The 18,432-nt window shown below is 36.8% G+C and overlaps 1 protein-coding gene across 1 annotated transcript in view; it reads left to right on the top strand.

The window, feature by feature from the left end:
• The first annotated feature begins 736 nt into the window (after positions 1-736).
• Positions 737-18,432, top strand: part of CTDSPL2 (CTD small phosphatase like 2) — a 41,932-nt gene continuing 24,236 nt past the window's right edge. The window contains exons 1-4 of the mRNA XM_007935240.2: positions 737-922; positions 10,339-10,477; positions 12,079-12,228; positions 18,078-18,293. Coding sequence (XP_007933431.1) covers positions 737-922; positions 10,339-10,477; positions 12,079-12,228; positions 18,078-18,293 — 691 coding nt within the window. The remainder of the gene's footprint in view (positions 923-10,338; positions 10,478-12,078; positions 12,229-18,077; positions 18,294-18,432) is intronic.

The following is an 18,432-nucleotide window of genomic DNA, read 5'->3' as shown; positions in this document are numbered from 1 at the left end:
ACTTCCAGTGTAATTTGAATATTAGACTCTGGCACGTGGAAGTCATTCTTTGACTGAGGGTATCTCCTGCTACATTGTAAGATTCAGAATGGCAAAAATCTTCCCTATCTTATTTACTATATTGCATTTTCAGTGTTTATCTAGCCCATTGCTTAGAATGTGATAAGTGTTCAATAAATGTTTGTTGAATGAATGAATGAATGAATGATTAAATGAATAATAGTGTTAACGTGGATGGAGGCAGCATAGTATTGTAGAAAGCGTTTGCACTCTCCTTCCCCTGCTTTAAGATCACAGAATACAGCATTTTGGAGGCTGTTAGGAAGGTTAGTTGGATAATATATGTGTAAAGTACAAAGCTCAATGCCTGCCACATAAAATGTTAATTTCTCATTTTAGTCCCCTAGAGACCTGTTTTTTAAAAAACAAGGTATTTTCATTATATAAACTAGACATTTTTTCAGATCGTGTATCTTTTTTTACCTTCTCTGAAATATGAGTAGTGTTTGTTGTTGGCTGCTGTCAAATTAGCTCCTAAGGATTTTCTTGTCTGGGAGCAGTTTGCCAGGCCTTTCGTCTTTGGAGCTGCTGGATGGGTTCAAACAACCAACCTTTAGGTTAGCCAATTGGAAACTGCTTGTACCACCCAGGCTCCTGTAATATGAGTGTGCTAAGTTTAATTTTAATAATCCTTGTTATTTTTCTTTTACAGTTTTACATGTGGCACCCATAAAAGATGAGACTGAGAACACGGAAAGCTTCTCAACAATCAAATCAAATCCACACGCAACGTGCTGCCAGAGCAAAGAGGAAATACTCAGAGGTTGAGGATAGCCTGCCTTCAGGAGGAGAAAAACCACCGAAGAATGAAACCGGCTTGTTGTCTTCGATTAAAAAATTCATTAAAGGAAGCACACCTAAGGTAATGGTTTTACCTTGTACTTACATCATTGAAATGATTATTTTCTCCAAACACATGAAGAGTGTTATTTTACTTTTAGAAGTATTACTTGCCAAATATTTAATGGCTATTCAAAAACGTTTCTTTATTCCATTTAAACTTACCCACTTAGTGTTTTATTTTTCAGCGTAGTATTATGGGAAGCAGGATAAAATTTTTCTTCCTCTTTTTAGTTGAGTTCCTTTTACTTCATTTATTTAAGAGTTTGTTTTACATTCAACGTTACGTGCACATTTAGTTTCAGTCCCCATTTACCATGCCCAACCCTAACCCAGTCTTCCCCCCTCCCTGCCCAGTAACTCTCCCCCAGTGCCCCTCATAGTTATGCACTCCTGTTTGTCCTGTATTTCCTCTGTGTGAATGTTGCCCTCTGGTGCCCCATGGTCTGTTGCCCTAAGGGATGTATTTCCATAGTGGTGTATAAATAGGATATATTTCTATGTGGGTGCATCACCCTGGGTTGAGTGGTCTACATGTTCATGTTGTTAACTATTGGGCTGAGAGCCAGCCCCTGGGAGTGAGTTTTATTCCACGTCCAGAATATATCCCAAAGCTATAGTATTGGGGGTCTCACCAGACTCCATCCAACCAAGTAATTCTGGTCATTACTGAATTTTTGGATTTTGTTCCATGTTTTTCTTCCCACTCTATCCAGGATCTCCAGATTTGATCCTCTCCTGAGTGGTTGGCATTGGTAGCCAGGCACCATCTAGTTCTTCTGGTCTCGAGGGCCATTATTTCCTAGGGCTGATTGCTTCCAAATGCCCTTGTTTGTTTGTTTGCTTGTTTTGCACTCTTCTTTGTTTCTGACGCTTGGAGACCATTGAGTTCATCTCCTTCATTTTCTTTTATTTATTTAAAGCTTTTTTCTGGTTAATATCTAATTCAGAAGATAGTTGATCTGAATTCTAAAGCTTATACAATGAAAATGTGTTACTTCATTAAAAAGAAAACAATGTTGTTAATGGGAAGAATAAAGTTTTCCAGTGCTATTCATAAGGTTTTCACTGGCCGATTCTTTGAGAAATGGATGGCCCCTTCTTCCAAGTCTGAAAGCTGCACTTAAACCTATCCACCATGGGTGACCCTGCTGGTATTTGAAATACTGGTGGCATAGCCTCCAGCCTCACAGCAACACACAAGCCACCATAGTACGACAAACCTGACAAATGAATGGTGGAAAGGGAAGAATGGATATTAAATTAGGAGTCAGATACTCTAGATTTATATTCTGACCAACTTGAGTTTTGTGGTATTTAGTTTTATAGGTTTTGACAAATGCATATAATATTGTATATCTACCATTACAGTATCATACAGGACAGTTTCTAAAAATCCTTTAAAAAAATCCCCTATACTTCACCTATTCATCCTTCACCCTCATCCTTGAACTCCTTTTCACTTTGCTTTTTCCAGAATATCCTATCGTTGGGATCATAGAGTCTATGGTCTTTTCAGACTAGCTTTTTCATTTAGCAATACACATTTAAGGTTCCTTCATGCCTTTTTGTGGCTTGATAGCTCATTTCTTTTTATCACTGAATCACATTCCATATGGATATACCACAATTTATCCATTCACTTATTGAAGGACATCTTTATTACTTCATATTACGAATAAAACTGCTGTAGACATTTCTTTAGGAGCTCTGGTAGCATAGTGGCTAAAGCACTTGACTGCTAAGCAGAAGGCTGGCGGTTCAAACCCACCAGCCACTCCTCGGAAGGAAGGTTGGGCAATCCTACTTCTGTAGTGATACTGCCTCGGAAACCCAAGGAGGGGTCGCTGTGAGTCGGGGCCGACTCGACGGCACACAACAACAACACAACAACAGACATTTCTTTACAGGTTTTTGTTGGGACTTCTCATTTTCAACTCATTTGGGTAAATACCTCTGAGTGCAGTTGCTAGATTGTATAGTAAGCCTGTGTTTAGCTTTATAAGAAACTACCAAGTTGTCTTACAAAGTAACTTTACCATTTTGCATTTCCATCAGTGATGAATGAGAGTTCTTATTGCTTCACATTCTCACCAGCTTTGGTGTCATTAGTGTTTTGGATTTTAGCCTTTCTAATAGGTGTGTAAAGAGCCCTCGTGGTGTAATAGTTAAATACTTGGCTGTTAACCAAAAGGTTGGCAGGTCACACCCACCAGTTACTCTGAGAGAGAAAGATGTGGGAGTCTGCTTCTGCAAAGGTTGCAGCCTTGAATACTCTATGGGCTAGTTCCACTTTGTCCTATAAGGTCAGTATGAGTCAGAATTGACTCCACGGCAACAAGTTTTGTTTTTGTTTTTTGTTTTTGATAGTGTAGTGGTATCTTACTCTAGTTTTAGTTTGTAATTCGCTAATGGCATATGATATTGAGTATCTTTTCATATGCTTACTTGTCATAAGGCCCGGTTTGCATTCTACACAGGATCATTCTACAGATACTTATCTGCACCAGTACTTCACCTTCTATTCTGTGATGTTTCTAATTAGTGACCTGTTTGGTCTTAGATTATGGAGCACAGTTCTACTCTGACCTAATGAGTTGGAATTGACAGATTCAACTGTTGGGCTTGGGCAGTCTTATTGGTTCCCATTTAGCATGTGTGATCAATACTGGTGGAAGAATGAATTTACATGCCTTGTGTTTTATAATAGGTAGGGGAAACATTCCCCAGTCAGACAAAATATCCACCCCGTAATACATTCAGGTGAAAGAGACACAGCTTCACGTAAAGCCTGCTCAAGCATACCAGTTTTTGCCCAAACTTCTACCTTAATCTTGTCAGCCATTGTACTATGTACCAGTTTACTTGTAGCCCTCATTAGGACTTCACCAGCAGGTTTGGAACCACAGCACAACGGGGTCCCCAAAACATTTTTCCACTCCCTATTTGACCCATTCATGTGTGTATTGTTTTGGATCTCAGCCAGGGGTTGGGCCAGTGGGCCCACACCCTCTCCTTAGTCCTTTCTTGATTAGATTCTGTGACCATTGCCCCCAGGCAACTGGAGATCAGATTTCTCTCGTAATTTTTGCTTTGCAGTTTTTAATTCCGTCAAACTAGGGAAAAGCAGATTGTTTGGGGGCCCTTCGATGCTGGGGGACCAGCAGGGGTTTCCATCAGTATAGCCAACCTTTGAGAGTGCCCAATTAAAACCTTTGTTTTTACTCTACCAGTATTCTCCATTTTATTCCCCTCGTTTTTTAATAACCATTTAAGGATTACCACCTTGCTGGGAGGGATCCCTTGATACTCCCCTTTTTCTTTCCCTTTTGTTTTTTTACCCATCCTCTTGTGAATCACTCTAACCTTCCTTTATCTGTTGTTTTAGCATAATTTTTATCTTTGGAAGTAGCCCTATGGCTGTTAGGTAGAGCTCCTACTGACAGGGATCCAAGCTTGGACCAGGATACTCTCCTTTACTTTCATTTTAGCTGTTAAAGATAACAGTAACCAAGGGATTGTATATTTAGCTTTCTTCTTGTTTCTTTGCATTTTCTTATGTATCCGGTGAGCCAGTTCCCTGGGAATTGGATATATCATTGCTAAATTCCACTGCTAACTTTTACCTCCAGTAACTGGTCTGATTACTGTTTTAAGGAAATTGTTACATATGTGTGTAAGATACTTTATAATAAAGGTCTTTTAAATATACTCACATATTTACCTTAGTTGTGATCTTTTCTTACTCCACATTTATAATTCTATTCATCTTAAGCATAAGAACTTTTAGTATTTCTTGTATCTGCTAGAAATGAAATCTATCAACTTTTCTGTTTCAGAATGTCTGTATAATCAACAGTTTTTTCATTTAAAAAAAATACATATTCTTCTCTCACCAGTTTTTAGTGTTTTTTATCAACAATTTTTGAGCTTGTAGTAATTAAATATTATACTCTCTTTTAACCCTTGTTTGTCTTAGTTCTATATATTTGATACATTTAACACTTGATCTCAGTCCTCATATCATGGTCTGTAGGCATTTCTGTTGTATGGAGTTCATTTTCTAGTAGATTCTACAGAGAAAATGATAGGAACAGCAGACTGAATTCTTGCATGTTGATAATAGTTCCTCTTGTACTTAATCTTTGACTCACATTTTCTTTCCTTGTTTATCTTAAGTATGTTAATTTTTTTCTTTTTCTCTTTTTTCTGGCATAAAACCTATTGATAATCTAAATATCCTTTTTTTAGTAAGTGACTTGTTTTTACTTCATTCTCCAAAGAATTTTTTTCCCCTTAAATTCTAATAATTTTACAGATTATGTCTTGGTAATGATTGCTTTGAGTCAGTATTTTTAGGTAAAATTGTGCTTTTTAACATCTGTAATTTCAAATCTTTTTATTTGAGAGACGTTTTGTAGTATTTGTTCATTTGCCATGGTTTGGTTTCTTTCTTTAGGGAGTACTATTTTCTATCTGTGTCTTCTTTGTTTTCTTTCTTCAGTAGTTGTCACTTTTTCTTGAATTCTTTTTATCTCCTTATTTCTTTTGAGTTTTTCTCCACTTTTACCTTCTGTTTCTCTTAAGGTTTGTTGTTGGGTGCCACAAGTCAGTTCCAACTCATAGCAACCCCATGTGACAGACTCGAACTGCCCCATGATGTTTTCTTGGCTGTAATCTTTACAGAAGCAGATAGCCACGTCTTTCTCTCATGGAGCTCCTGGATGAGTTTGAACTGCCAGCCTTTAGGTTAACAGCTGAGTGCTTAACCATTCTATCACCAGAGCTCCTTTCTTAAGGTATAATCTGCTGTATTTATTCAATCTTGTGTTCCTTCTAAGTTAGTTTTATTTCTAAAATGATTTTTTTTTTCTTTTATTTCTAATTTCAGTAGTAGTGTCACTTGTTTCTGAGTTTTTCTAACTCTTGATATGTATCATGCAATTTTCTTAATGTTTATTTTGAAATAGGATATAGTTTTGATCTGTTCTATATGAGAGCTTTCTAATACGCTTTCTTTACCTATAGAGGTGTTATTTTTGCAACTTAACATTTTTTATTGTAACAATTTTGTGTGGTTTTGATCTCTGCATTTTGTGTAGGGAAACTTCATTTATATGTGAAATTAGCGTTCCTGAATTTTTAGAAAGATGGGTGGTTTGGGACAGCTTTTCTAATTTGTTTTGTGTTTGTTTAGTGTTCAAAAATACAGTGATTTACTATTTGAGTTTTCCTGTCTCTTCACCCCTACTCCAGGAACTTTTCTTTCCTTCTTCTCTACGGTGCCTGTGCAACTCAGTTTTTATTTCGCTCCTGTTAGTTTCTGCTCAGTGTGGGACCCTGTTCTAGATGGGAGCCGTGGTTGGTCAATTTCAAGAGTTCATAAGAGCCAGACTGCTGTGGTCATTTTAGTTCCCACCATGGACACTTTTGCTATTCTCTTGGGCAGCACATGTTTCATCTGCTGTTCTCCAATTGGCCTGCAATGCTTTCTCATTAATACCTGATAACTGCTTTTGGGTTCTCTCATTTTCAGGCCTGTCACACACACATCACTGCTTCCTTCTATTTTCTTCTACACTGGTAGTTATGGCAATCAAGTGTTGTGGCTCTTAGTAGTTTGCTCTCATCCACTTGCATTTTAAGGTTTGTGGAAATTGCCTTGTCTCCTAATTTTGTTGTAAATGCTGCCTCTGGGTTTTTGTTGGCCCTTTTGTGCTCTGTCAGGTGCCTGGGTAGTACATACTATTTGCACTCAACTATTAACCCTAAAGGTTGGCAGTTTCAACAGTGTTATAGAAGAAAACTGAAGCAGTTCTGTGTAACACATGGGGTCACTATGAGTCAGAACTTGACAGCAACATGTTTGGTTTTTGGTTTTTTAGTGCTCTATCTATAGATTTTCTTTGGTATTTGAGAGATTTAAGAACTATGCCATGTCTACCATGATCTTGGAATTTCCTCCTTAAAAGCATATTTTAGAGATTAGTTTGAAAAACACAAATTTCAGAGATGACTCTGTAGGACTATTAAGTAAAACAACCTGAACACTAATTTTCGAATCCTCGTTTCTTCTCCTAAACATCATACCATGTCTAAAAATATGCCCAGTACAAGGGTTAGTTAAAGAATTGTCTTTCAGAATTAGAGCATCATCTAGAACTTGAATGCATTATGCAGAATTTTAACCTAATACCTTTCTTATCTTTTTTACAGACATAGGCTAAAGTACTTGAATGTCTTATTTTTTTTAGTGAAACATTAGTAATTAATCTTTTAATTTATTTTTTAAGTTTTTATTGTGATTTGGGTAAAAGTTTACAGAGAAAATTCATTTTCCATACAGCAGTTCACACACATTTTGTCTCATGACATTGACTGCAATTACCCTCAGTGTAACAGCTCTCTTCATATTTACTCACCATAATTACCTCTTCCCTGTGTCCTTCCCTCCCATGCACTCCCACCCCCTTAGGGTGTCTCCCTGTGCAAACAGTGCCCTTCTATTCTCCCACAATTGATCACTCCAAGTAGCATACCTACCTGATGTAAATGTATACCCCATATGCCTGTCTGTTGTTAGGCTGGAAGCCACAGGAGTGAGTTCAATTCCAGACCTGAAGGGTAGCTAGGGTCCATAGTCTCAGGGGTTTCACCAGGCTCTATCAGACCAGCAAACCTGGTCTGATTTTGAGTTTTGTTCCACAGTTCTTTCACTCTATCCAAGATCTCGTACACCGATCCCTCTCTGAGTGGTTGACAGTGGTAGCCAGGCACTATCTAGTTCTTCTGGTCTCAGGGTCATATAAGCTTAGGATCACATGGTCTACCAGTCCCTTGGACTAATTCTTTCTGTGTGTCTTTGGTTTTCTTCATTCTTTGCTCTGGATAAGGAGAGACCTATTGTTGCATCTAGATGGCTACCTATAAGCTTTTAACATCCCAGTCACTACTCACCAAAGTAAGATGTAGAACAATGTTTTTGTGTAGTATGTTATGCCAGTTGAGCTTAATGTCCCCTGTGACAGTGGTCCTGAGACCATAGGTCCAACTACTTGGCTCCCTCTAGGTTGCTGGCTGTGGCCATGAAGCCACCACAACCTTGCCCCATGTCAGCTGTACTGTACACATGTAGAAGCACTGTCTGCTAACCCTATTCTTGGTCCTAGGTACACTACCCCCTACCTAGACATACTTGATCATTCAGCCTGTCCACCCATCTATCCACCCATACATCAATACTTGCCATCACTGACAACACAGTACTATACATGCAGAAGAGTTCATCTTTGTTGTCTGTACCTCCCTTGTACCTCTCTGTGTCTTTCTCTTCCTCAGTGCCACTGTACTGATCACTTGCATTTGGTACATTGCCCTTCCCTCCACCCAAATCAGTACTTGTCTCTACCTATCTAGCACTGTTCTCTCCCTTCCCTTCCTACCCCTGGTAACCAACACAAAAAGTTTCCTTCCATACATAAAACTTTCCTTGACTTTTTATAGTAATGAACTTATACTATATTAGTCCTTCAGTGATTGACTTATTTCACTCAGCATAATGTCCTCCACATTCACCCACATTATGCAATGTTTTGTAGATTCTACATTATTCTTTACTGTTACATAGTGTTCCATTGTGTGTATGTACCATAGTTTGGTTATCCATTCTTCTGTTGATGGGCACCTAGGTTGTTTCCATCTTTTTGCTATTGTAATTAGTGCTGAGATGAACATGGCTGTGCATATATCTGTTCTTGTCCTGGCTCACACTTCTTTAGAATATATACCTAGTAATAGGATTGCTGGATCAAATGGTATTTCTAATTTCATCTTTTTAAGGAATCACCTGCTGTTTTCCACGGTGGTTATATCGTTTTACAGTCCCACCAGCAGTGTATGAGAGAGTCCTAATCTCTCCACATGCTTGTCAGCATTTTGTTATTTTCCTTGTTGAACTTTGCTACTAGTGCTGGGGCAAGATGGTATCTCATTGTTTTGATTTGCTTCTCACTAATGGCTTTGAATGTCTTACTAACTGACTTCCATATAGTCTGCTCTGGTGCAACATGTGGTGCTTCCATAACATCAGAAAGATTATATATACACCATTGATGAATAGGGGAATATCAGTATAACATAATTTGTTGGTTTATATGTGACCTTTTCCTAAGCTAATTAAGGGGATTCTGAATAATGGGAGTTGAATTTTGTATTTCATCGGGAAAGTGAAAAATTGTGTATGGTTGCTGTGTAAAGGCAAAAGCTTTTTTACACATGTATTTTTTAAAAGAAATTACAGGCTTCCTGTTCATCATTGAAAAATGCAAGGGATGGCAAGCATTAAAAAGTTAAATCACTAAAGCATTATTTTGTGATAGAATGACATATTGTTTTGTTGGAATTACCTACAATTAGAAAAACTACTGAGTAAAAATAAAATTCTATATTGAGTGGCATTTGAAATATGTATCTTTTTGTTTTGGTCCAAATAGGAAAGGGTCATTTTGGCCATTTATAATACCAAGGATTGTTTCAGAGACAATATAGCAATATTAAACCTTCACAAAATGCCTAGTAATAGGCACTGAGGAAGAGGAAGACAGAGAGAGGTACACGGGAGGTACTTCAAATGCTGTTGAATAAAAGCATAGAATGCAGAGAAATTGCTTCTGTTGAATAAGAATTTGTTTTGGTTTTTTTTATATAAATTAAAATATCAAGGAATTACACAGTAAATAAGAAAATCATTCATGTTAGAAAAATCTTTCCAACAAGAGAAAAATAGATTTACAAATGGAGAAAAATAATTCAGGCTATTGCTTGAAGAATACTATTTTAGTCAGCAATACTGCAAGAATAGTATATATTGGTCATGTGGACTTGCCCCATAGAAGACAGTAAATAGAAAGCTTTGCTAAGGGGTAGATTTCTTGATGTTAATTTAGGCATTTAAAGTATTGAGGTTGGCAGTGGGGCGTGGCAGTGACAGGCCCTATTCTTTTTGTGTCAGTTTGATAATACATAGTATGCCAGCAATTTCCAGTGGGGTTCTCCCTTCTGCCCTGAATGCACAAGGAAGAGATCTCTGTTCTTTAGGGCAATTCTAAGAATAAAGGAAATTGCTTAAAATTCATAGAATATTGTATGACTCGGTAGCATGGAAATTTAATGGATTCTGGGGAAAATATATGAATTGTGGGGATGCTGTACTTATATTTGTGTATTGTAAAGTGCATTAGTAAGTACTCTCAAAACACTGTCAAATTTTCCTGTGTTTTCTAATACTCTTGGATATTTATTGCATTTATTTCTCCTGTATATGGAAAAGGAGCTCTGATAGCATAACAGGTGAAATACACCATATTTTATCATTTTTTAAATGTAACCTCTCAGGCAGAATGACTGCTCAGTGAATGTTTTTACCTCTTATATCTTAAGGAAGAGAGAGAAAATCCCTCGAAACGGAGTAGAATTGAACGTGATATAGATAATAATTTGATCACATCAACACCAAGAACAGGAGAAAAACCTAACAAACAGATATCTCGAGTAAGACGGAAAAGTCAAGTAAATGGAGGTTTGTTAATATTTAGATACTGTTTTTTCTTTTTTTTTAAATCTACTTTGATGAATTTATATAAGGGTAGAACAACTAGCTATAGTCTATTTAGCATGAAATTTATATGAAGCAACTTTTTTTTTTAATCTACATTCATTTCTTAAAACAATGATTATGACTTAATTGAAATATGTACTAAGAGTTTGTTTTTGGATCATGGAATTTAAGAACTCAGAGGTCAGTAGTTTCACTTGGGGGTGATTTTATACCCCATGGGACATTAGTCAATGTCTGGAAATGTTTGGGAAGCTCTGGTGATGGAGTCCCTAAGGTGTTTGAGTGCTAACCGGAAGGCTGGTGGTTCAAGCCCACCAGCCACTCCTCAGAAGGAAGGTTGGGCAGTCTATTTCTGTAGTGATACCTACCGCCTTGGAAACCCAAAGAGGGGTTGCTATGAGTCGGATCCAACTCGATCGCAGTGAGTTTGGTTTGGTTTGGTTGGAGATGTTTTTGGTAGTTGCACCTGATGGGAGGGGTTTGCTACTGGCATCTAGCAGGTAGAGGCCAGGGATTATAGTACACAGGATACCCCTCCCCTCATAACAAAGAATTCTCCTGCCCAAATATCAGTAGTGCTGTTGTTGATAAACCCCATTCGGAGTCATTACTGTACAGCTGGGAAACTCTTCAAAGTCAAAAAGAAGGGGAAAAACATAAGACGGATAAGCAGAGAAAACTATAAAGAACAAAACATAAGAGCATGGAGTGCTGCCTTTTAACCAGTAATGTCTTAAACAACAGCATTAATAATTCCCCCACAAACACCTATCCCCACTGCAAATGCAGTGATGTATCTTTTTGTTAGAAGTGACTATAGAAAAAGAAAATTGAGCTGAGGGAATTGAGAAAAAGAAGTTAAAAAAGAACAGAGAAGAAAAGAAATATGATAGAAACCAAATAAAATTTTGGAGGGTCAAAGAATGATTAAGCAAAACATTTTTTAAATTTTATATTTTCTGAAAATCTACAAAAAAAAATTTATTTACTTGAAACTTAAAATTTCTTAACTACTCTGATACCACTACTTCAATATCTGTAAGTGACCTGTGACACTGCTGTCTGCCTCAGTAGAGCTGTGTTGCCCCTATTTATTTCATTGTTATTCATTAGATATACATGAGAGAAGGGAGGTTTACAAAGTAGGAAGCACCCAAAATGTAAATAAACAAAAACAGAATCTTTCATTTGTTCTTCAGATACTGTTAACTTGTTTGCTCTGCAACAAATGAAATTACAAAGAATTTTCATTTTCTATTATATTGTGTTGATTCAGAGCCTTACAGAAATTCATTATGTCTATGTAATTCTAGATACACGTCTTCTTGGGGCAGGGTACTCAGTAAATTTTAGCATTTATAAAGTATGAAGAAATTTGTTATAAAGATCATTTGCTTTACAAGTGATTTATCTTAGGATTTCTTTAAGGTCTCCTGAGCATTAATTAATTTACATAAAGATTTTTAGGGGGAAAAAGTTATTTTTAAATGAATGATTTGGAACACATTTCTGAAAGTCAGTGTTTTCTAGATCATAACTCTTTTTATCCGGTTCTTTCTTAGAAGCTGGTGGTTATGAAATGACAAATCAACATGTAAAACAAAATGGAAAATTAGAAGATAATCCTTCCTCTGGCAGTCCTCCACGGACTACACTGTTGGGGACCATATTTTCTCCTGTATTTAACTTTTTTTCACCAGCAAATAAAAATGGTAAGTATAAACCATTAACCATATTTGATTTTTTAAAATTTCATACTTTTTTAAAAGATCATTTTTATTTTACTGGAATATTTTTTCCATGTATTATGTTTGCTTTCTATTCTTTTGTATGTATTCAGCCTTAATTAAAATAGCTTCTAAAAGGCATTTCTTTTTAACGACTGAAATAAAGCTACCCAAAAAATAACAAAACAAACCCACTACCATTGAGTTAATCTCAACTCATAGTGACTCTGCAGGACTGAGAAGAACTGCCCCATAGGGTTTCCACGGCTGTAAATCTTTACAGAAGCAGATTGCCTCATCTTTCTCCTAAGTAGTAGATGGTGGATTCTAACTGCCCACCTTTTGGTGCTTTAACCACTGTGCCACCAGAGTTCCTGAATGTTTAATTTTATTGTAATGAATTACCTAAAAGATGATAAACTTTGGGCTAGGTATGTGCAGGGAAGAATCTACAAACATTCCAGTATTCTAGATCAGAAAATGGATTAATATTTTTAAATAAGCTGAAATTAGATAGTTTTTTTGTAACACAGTTTATTTTTATCATCATTTGCTTGATTCTCCCCACCCCAACCCCTAAGGATCTGCAATTAAGTGATCCAAATGAATTGAAGGTTTCATTATATAATATAAACTGGATTCTTTCCCTACCTACATAATTTTTTCATTGCTTATCCACTGTCTTGTCTTTTCTGATTACGTATAACTAATTCCATGCATGATCATTTAATCTCTAGTTTAGATTATTTTTTGAGGACAGAAGATCATGTCTTTGTTTTTGCATCTACCATGATATTTGATACAATATTGGATATATAAAAAGAGGACAGTCGCTAAATACTCTTTACCTCATTGTTTAAATTCTAATCTTAATTGTTTCTCATGAGAGTGTCATTTTTAACAGGCAGAATGGTATAATGTAAAATGAAAATGCCTTGGGGACAGTATAATGTATATTAGCACATTAAAGTTCTGTGGAGTCCTATGGTAGAAATAAAACAAAAGCTGGACTGGTTCCTTAAATTCTTGTGCGTCTTAATCTGTGAAATGGGATAATTATATTTACATGTTAGGAATGTTAAGATTTCAGTTTGTTCAATAAATATTTATTGAGCATCTATAGGGTTCCATCCATTGTGCTAGGCACAGGAGATTCAAACATGATAAACACGTGCTCCTGGCCCTTAGGGAGCTTATTGTATTTTATAAGAGAGAGGGCTACATGTAAATGAGAAAGTACAATGAATGTATATAGGTGCAGTGATAGAGACTGTATATGGCACAGAAAAGTATTCTGAGAATGGAGTGGTCATTTCTTCTGGAAAATGGGATTGATGGTTCACAGAAGACTTCGTAGAAAAGCCAAATCTTTAAAAATGAGTAGATTTTGCAAAGTAGGAAAAAGCATTCCAGGAGGAACAGCATGAACAAAGTCTCCACAGAAAGAAACAGCAGAGTATGTTTGAGAAACTATAATTAGTTTGTCACTGATGGAGCATTGGATTTGAGGAGGGCATAGCAAGGGATAAGTCGAAAAATTATAAAGAAGTCAAATTGTAGAGCTAAAGTGATAAGGTATTTGAACTTTCTCCTTAGGCAGTGGGAGTCAGATGAAAGGTTCTAAACTGGTATTTTATAAAGCTCACTTTGATAGTAATATGTGGGCTATATTGTAAAGTATAGAGGTTGGAGGCAGAAAGAAAATGAATAGGCCTGCAATAGTCCAGGTAGGTCTTGATGAGACCTTAATTATGCTATTAGAGAAGAGAGGACACATCAGAGAGTGTAAAATGAACAAATTCAGGGCATAGATTGATGTGAAAGAGAAGATAAATTAAGATGATACCGGGTAGAACCTTCGGGAGAGAGAAGTAAGTTTTTGGGAGTTAGATAATTGAGTTTAATATAGACCATACTGTTTAAATGCCATGAAACAGCCAAATACAAAAGTCTAATAGCTATCTGCTATTCTGATGTAGAGCTCAGAAGAATTCTGGGTTTGACAATTGGCAATGGCAGTTGACCATGGTGTCATCAGTTTATAGATACTAGTTGAAACCAGTGGAATAAATTAAATCAGCAGACCAAGACTACAATCTTGAGGAAAAACATTTAAGAACTGGACAAAGTAAGAGAATCCAACAAAGAAGATACTGAGGAAACCAGGAGAGACTTTGTGTAAGAGAAGCCAAAGGAAGAGAAACTATAAACAACCAGGTTCAAACAATTATAAAGATACAAAAAGGAAATGAGCTCTGAAAATACACCACTGAACCTTGTATTTAGGAGGTCATTGGTTTCTTTTGCCCAAACAGTTTCAAAGGAGTAGTTAGAGTTGAAACCCTAACACCCATTACACCCTTGGGTTAGAAGAATAAGAATGAGATGATTGTTATGAGGAATTTGAAGGAAAGAAACTTAGAGAAGGAAGGGTCTAATAGAGAGGAAGAGGTTTATAATTGAAAATAGAGGGATGAAAAAGAGAATAATGAATGGAGATAGATTCTTGAGACTACTGACAGAGTTTAGGATCTGGAGGATTAGAATTGAAATAGGGAGAAGGCACATCTTCCAGCAACAGGGAAGAAGCTGGGAAGGTGCATGCAAAAATAGATATTTGAGGGGGGAAAAGCATGGGGGGGGAAGGTGTTTGAGGAAGAAAAAAAGGAGTTGTTGTTTAATTTTTTTCTTTTTTTAAGGAAATAGTGTCATTTGCTTTGAATGTTCTGGTGGACTGGAAAAGAATGTTGCAAGTTTAGAATGGTTGCTGTGAGGAATAAGAAAAAGGTGGTGACACACCCAAAAAAGTGTGGAGCAGCAGTAGAATGGGCCTAGCTAAGGTTAGAGGGCTTTATTCGGAATAGGAACAGTCTTTCCTTCAGTAGCCAAGAAGGCAGTTGGTTAGGTTGAATCAATAGAGATTGCTTTCTCTTTTTTCTTTTTTAATAATACCCTGTTTAAGGTGAAAGTTTACACAGCAGATTAGTTTCCTGTTTAACAATTTGTACACAAATGGTTCAGTGATATTGGTTACGTTTTTCACAGTGAGTCACCATTCTCATTCGTTCCTTTCTGGTTGTACATTTCCAGTACTCTAGTGTTCCATGCCCTCCTTACCATCTCATATGTGCTTTAGAGTAATTTTGACCATTTGGGCTCACTGAAATGATTTTGTAAAGGAATTTACTAATCACGGGTGATATTCTTTATTTTATGAGCCAATCTCTTATTTATACCCAAAAGATTGAGAGGGATTTCTGTGATGTAGGACAGTAGGAAGGCAAGGGGGCAAGGACCCTGAGTCGTCTGCTTGAGAAAAGTTGAAGTGATGCAATATGAATTCTATGGGGAGAGCAGGGAAGAAGCTGTTGGGGATGTGTTTGTAATAAAAGGACTGGTATTTATTGAGTTTAAAGATCACATGTGATAGGATTATCACATAGATAATTGGGAGGTTAGGAGGTTGTGGTATGGGATTTAAAAAAAAAAAAAAAATAGCCACTGAGTTGATTCCAACTCATAGTGACCCTTTTAGAACAGGGTAGAACTGCGCCATAGAATTTTCAAAGCTGTAAATCTTTACAGAAGCAGACTGCTTCATCTTTGTTCCTTGGAGCAGCTGGTGGGTTTGAACTGCTCACCTTTTGGTTACCAGCTGAATACTTTAACCACTGCACCACCAGAGCTCTTTGGTATGGAATTGTTGTTGTTGTTATGTGCCGTCAAGTCGGACCCAACTCATAGCGACCCCTCCTTGGGTTTCCGAGGCAGTATCACTACGGAAGTAGATTGCCCCATCTTCCTTCCGAGGAGTGGCTGGTGGGTTTGAACCGCCAGCCTTCTGGTTAGCAGTCAAATGCCTTAGCCACTATGCTACCAGAGTATGGGATTAGTGTATTGGAATTTCAGGTTTGAGAGGTAATCAGTTTCTTAATGTTCATGTCCAGGGTATGGCCATGGTAATAACTGCTGAAGAGAGTATAAGTGAAGATGCTGAGAGCTAAACAGAGCAAGAACTTTGAGGATTAGTCATTGGATGAATCATTGCCATCACCTGTAAAAACAACTAGACAGGCATTGAATAGAGTGGTAAACTGGTAGCTAGGTGTTACAGTCCTCTGTGACTGAGAGAGGTGCTGGCAACAGATGACAGCAGTATGGTTAAGTATAGCCAGGTGACATCAGTCTCAAAGGAACAGGCATTTTTGCAAAATAGTGGAAAACTAATGGCCTGGGAGCAGCGGTGAGGATAAATGAATTCTGACTGAGTTAATACATAGAGTATGGGAGAATAGAGAGCCTTGAGTGAAGAGTATCAAGAAGAGATGTTTTTAGGAAAGAGGTTAAATTTAAAGCAATGTGGGAAAAGGAGTATTCTGTAAGGAAGTTGAGAAAATTGGAAGTTGATTATTCTTATTTTGTCATTTAAAATTTGGAGGATTTCAGAAAGCAATAGAAAGAGTTGGTATCATTCCATAGTGGAATAAAAATTAGGCAGCAAGGGCAACAGGATGATGGCTGAGTATAACGAAATAAACTTCCATATTTATTATTGGGCCACCAGGGCTACTTGGGTAACACATAGTAGGCACCTAATAAATATTGTCTATTATCAGTTAATATAGAGATATTTAATGAGCCCTGGTGGCACAATTTAAATGTTTGGCTAAAGAGCAACCACAGACACCATGAAAAAGCATGTAACAAAATGACAACAACAAATTACAATAGCAAAAAGATGGAAACAACCAACGTGCCCATCAGCAGTAGAATGGGTAACCAAAATAGAATACTATGCAACACTAAAGAATAATGTAGAGTCAGCAAAACACCTCATAACATGGATGAACTTGGAGGACATTATGCTGAGTGAAATAAGTCAATCACAGAAGGACAGAATATAGTATTAGTTTGTTGTGGAAGGTCAAGGAAAGGTTTATATATGGAAGGAAACTTTCTTTGTTGGTTGCCAGGGATGGGAGGGGAGGGGAGAGAACACTTGGGGGGAAAAAAAGAACGCGTTGACCCATGTCACTTCAGTTTTGTGTATTTCATTGTATACATAAATTATATTTCAGTAAAATACATTTAAAAAAAAGATTTACAGCCTTGGAATTCTAGGAGGCAGTTCTAATCCATCCTTTAGGGTTGCTATGAATCAGAATCAACTTGCTGGCAAAGGGTTTGGGGTATCTTAGTGCAAGAAAATTTGGAAAGCTTTTCAATGATTGAAAGACTGCAAGTAATGATTTTGATACATTTATTACGCGTAGGGATTGGTTCAGTCATTTCCAAGTGAGGGCAAATTACAATGACATTAAAGAGCTAATACAAATTGTTCGTAAGTCAGGTGTTCGTAACATGAGGACTTACTATGTATGTGAAATAAAGGAGGAAAAAAAAGAGCTACTGCAGAGAAAGACTTGGTGATCTGCTCCCATGGATTGTAGCCTAGAACACCACATGGGGCAATTCTGCTCAAGCATATGGGTTACTATGAGTCGAAATGTACTCAACAACACATAACAAAATAGAGATACTTAATTTTAAAAAAGTTCTAAATTATGGTTGTTATTTGTCTGTAAATGCATGTTTCTCAAGTATATGGAAGGTTTTAAGAAAAACTTTGTTCATAGATATTACTCTTGCCTCTAATGGTCTTGATTCCTGCTCGTTTGAAATGTGTAGAAAAGGCTCATTTAACAGTGATCTGAGCTATCCCCAACTGTTGAATTAGTCCGATTAAATAAATTGTAAAATGATAATTATATTTAGTTCTTCTGTTGCATTAATTCTAAAATGATGATAGTGAGTATACTGAATCATGATTTCAGGAACATCAGGATCAGATTCCCCAGGACAGGCTGTGGAAGCTGAAGAGATAGTAAAACAACTTGATATGGAACAGGTGGATGAGATCACTACCAGTACTACTACATCAACTAATGGAGCAGCTTACTCAAATCAAGCAGTTCAAGTGAGGCCATCAATAAATAATGGTTTAGAAGAAGCAGAAGAAACAGTTAATCGTGATATCCCACCCCTTACAGGTGAAGAAAATTCCTTTTCTTGTACATCTTTATGAATAGTTTATAAAATACAGTATTTTAATATTTTTTTCTTGAACAATACTTTAAATAAATTTTTCTTCCTTGAATTTAAAACAAAAGATAAAATTAGAAATAAAAT

This window comes from Orycteropus afer, unplaced genomic scaffold, assembly GCF_000298275.1.
Source record: "Orycteropus afer afer isolate SDZICR_OR568_19922 unplaced genomic scaffold, OryAfe1.0 scaffold00026, whole genome shotgun sequence".
NCBI lineage: Eukaryota > Metazoa > Chordata > Mammalia > Tubulidentata > Orycteropodidae > Orycteropus > Orycteropus afer.
The sequence above is the reverse complement of the archived record's forward strand: the minus strand, read 5'-3'. Positions and strand labels throughout refer to the sequence as shown.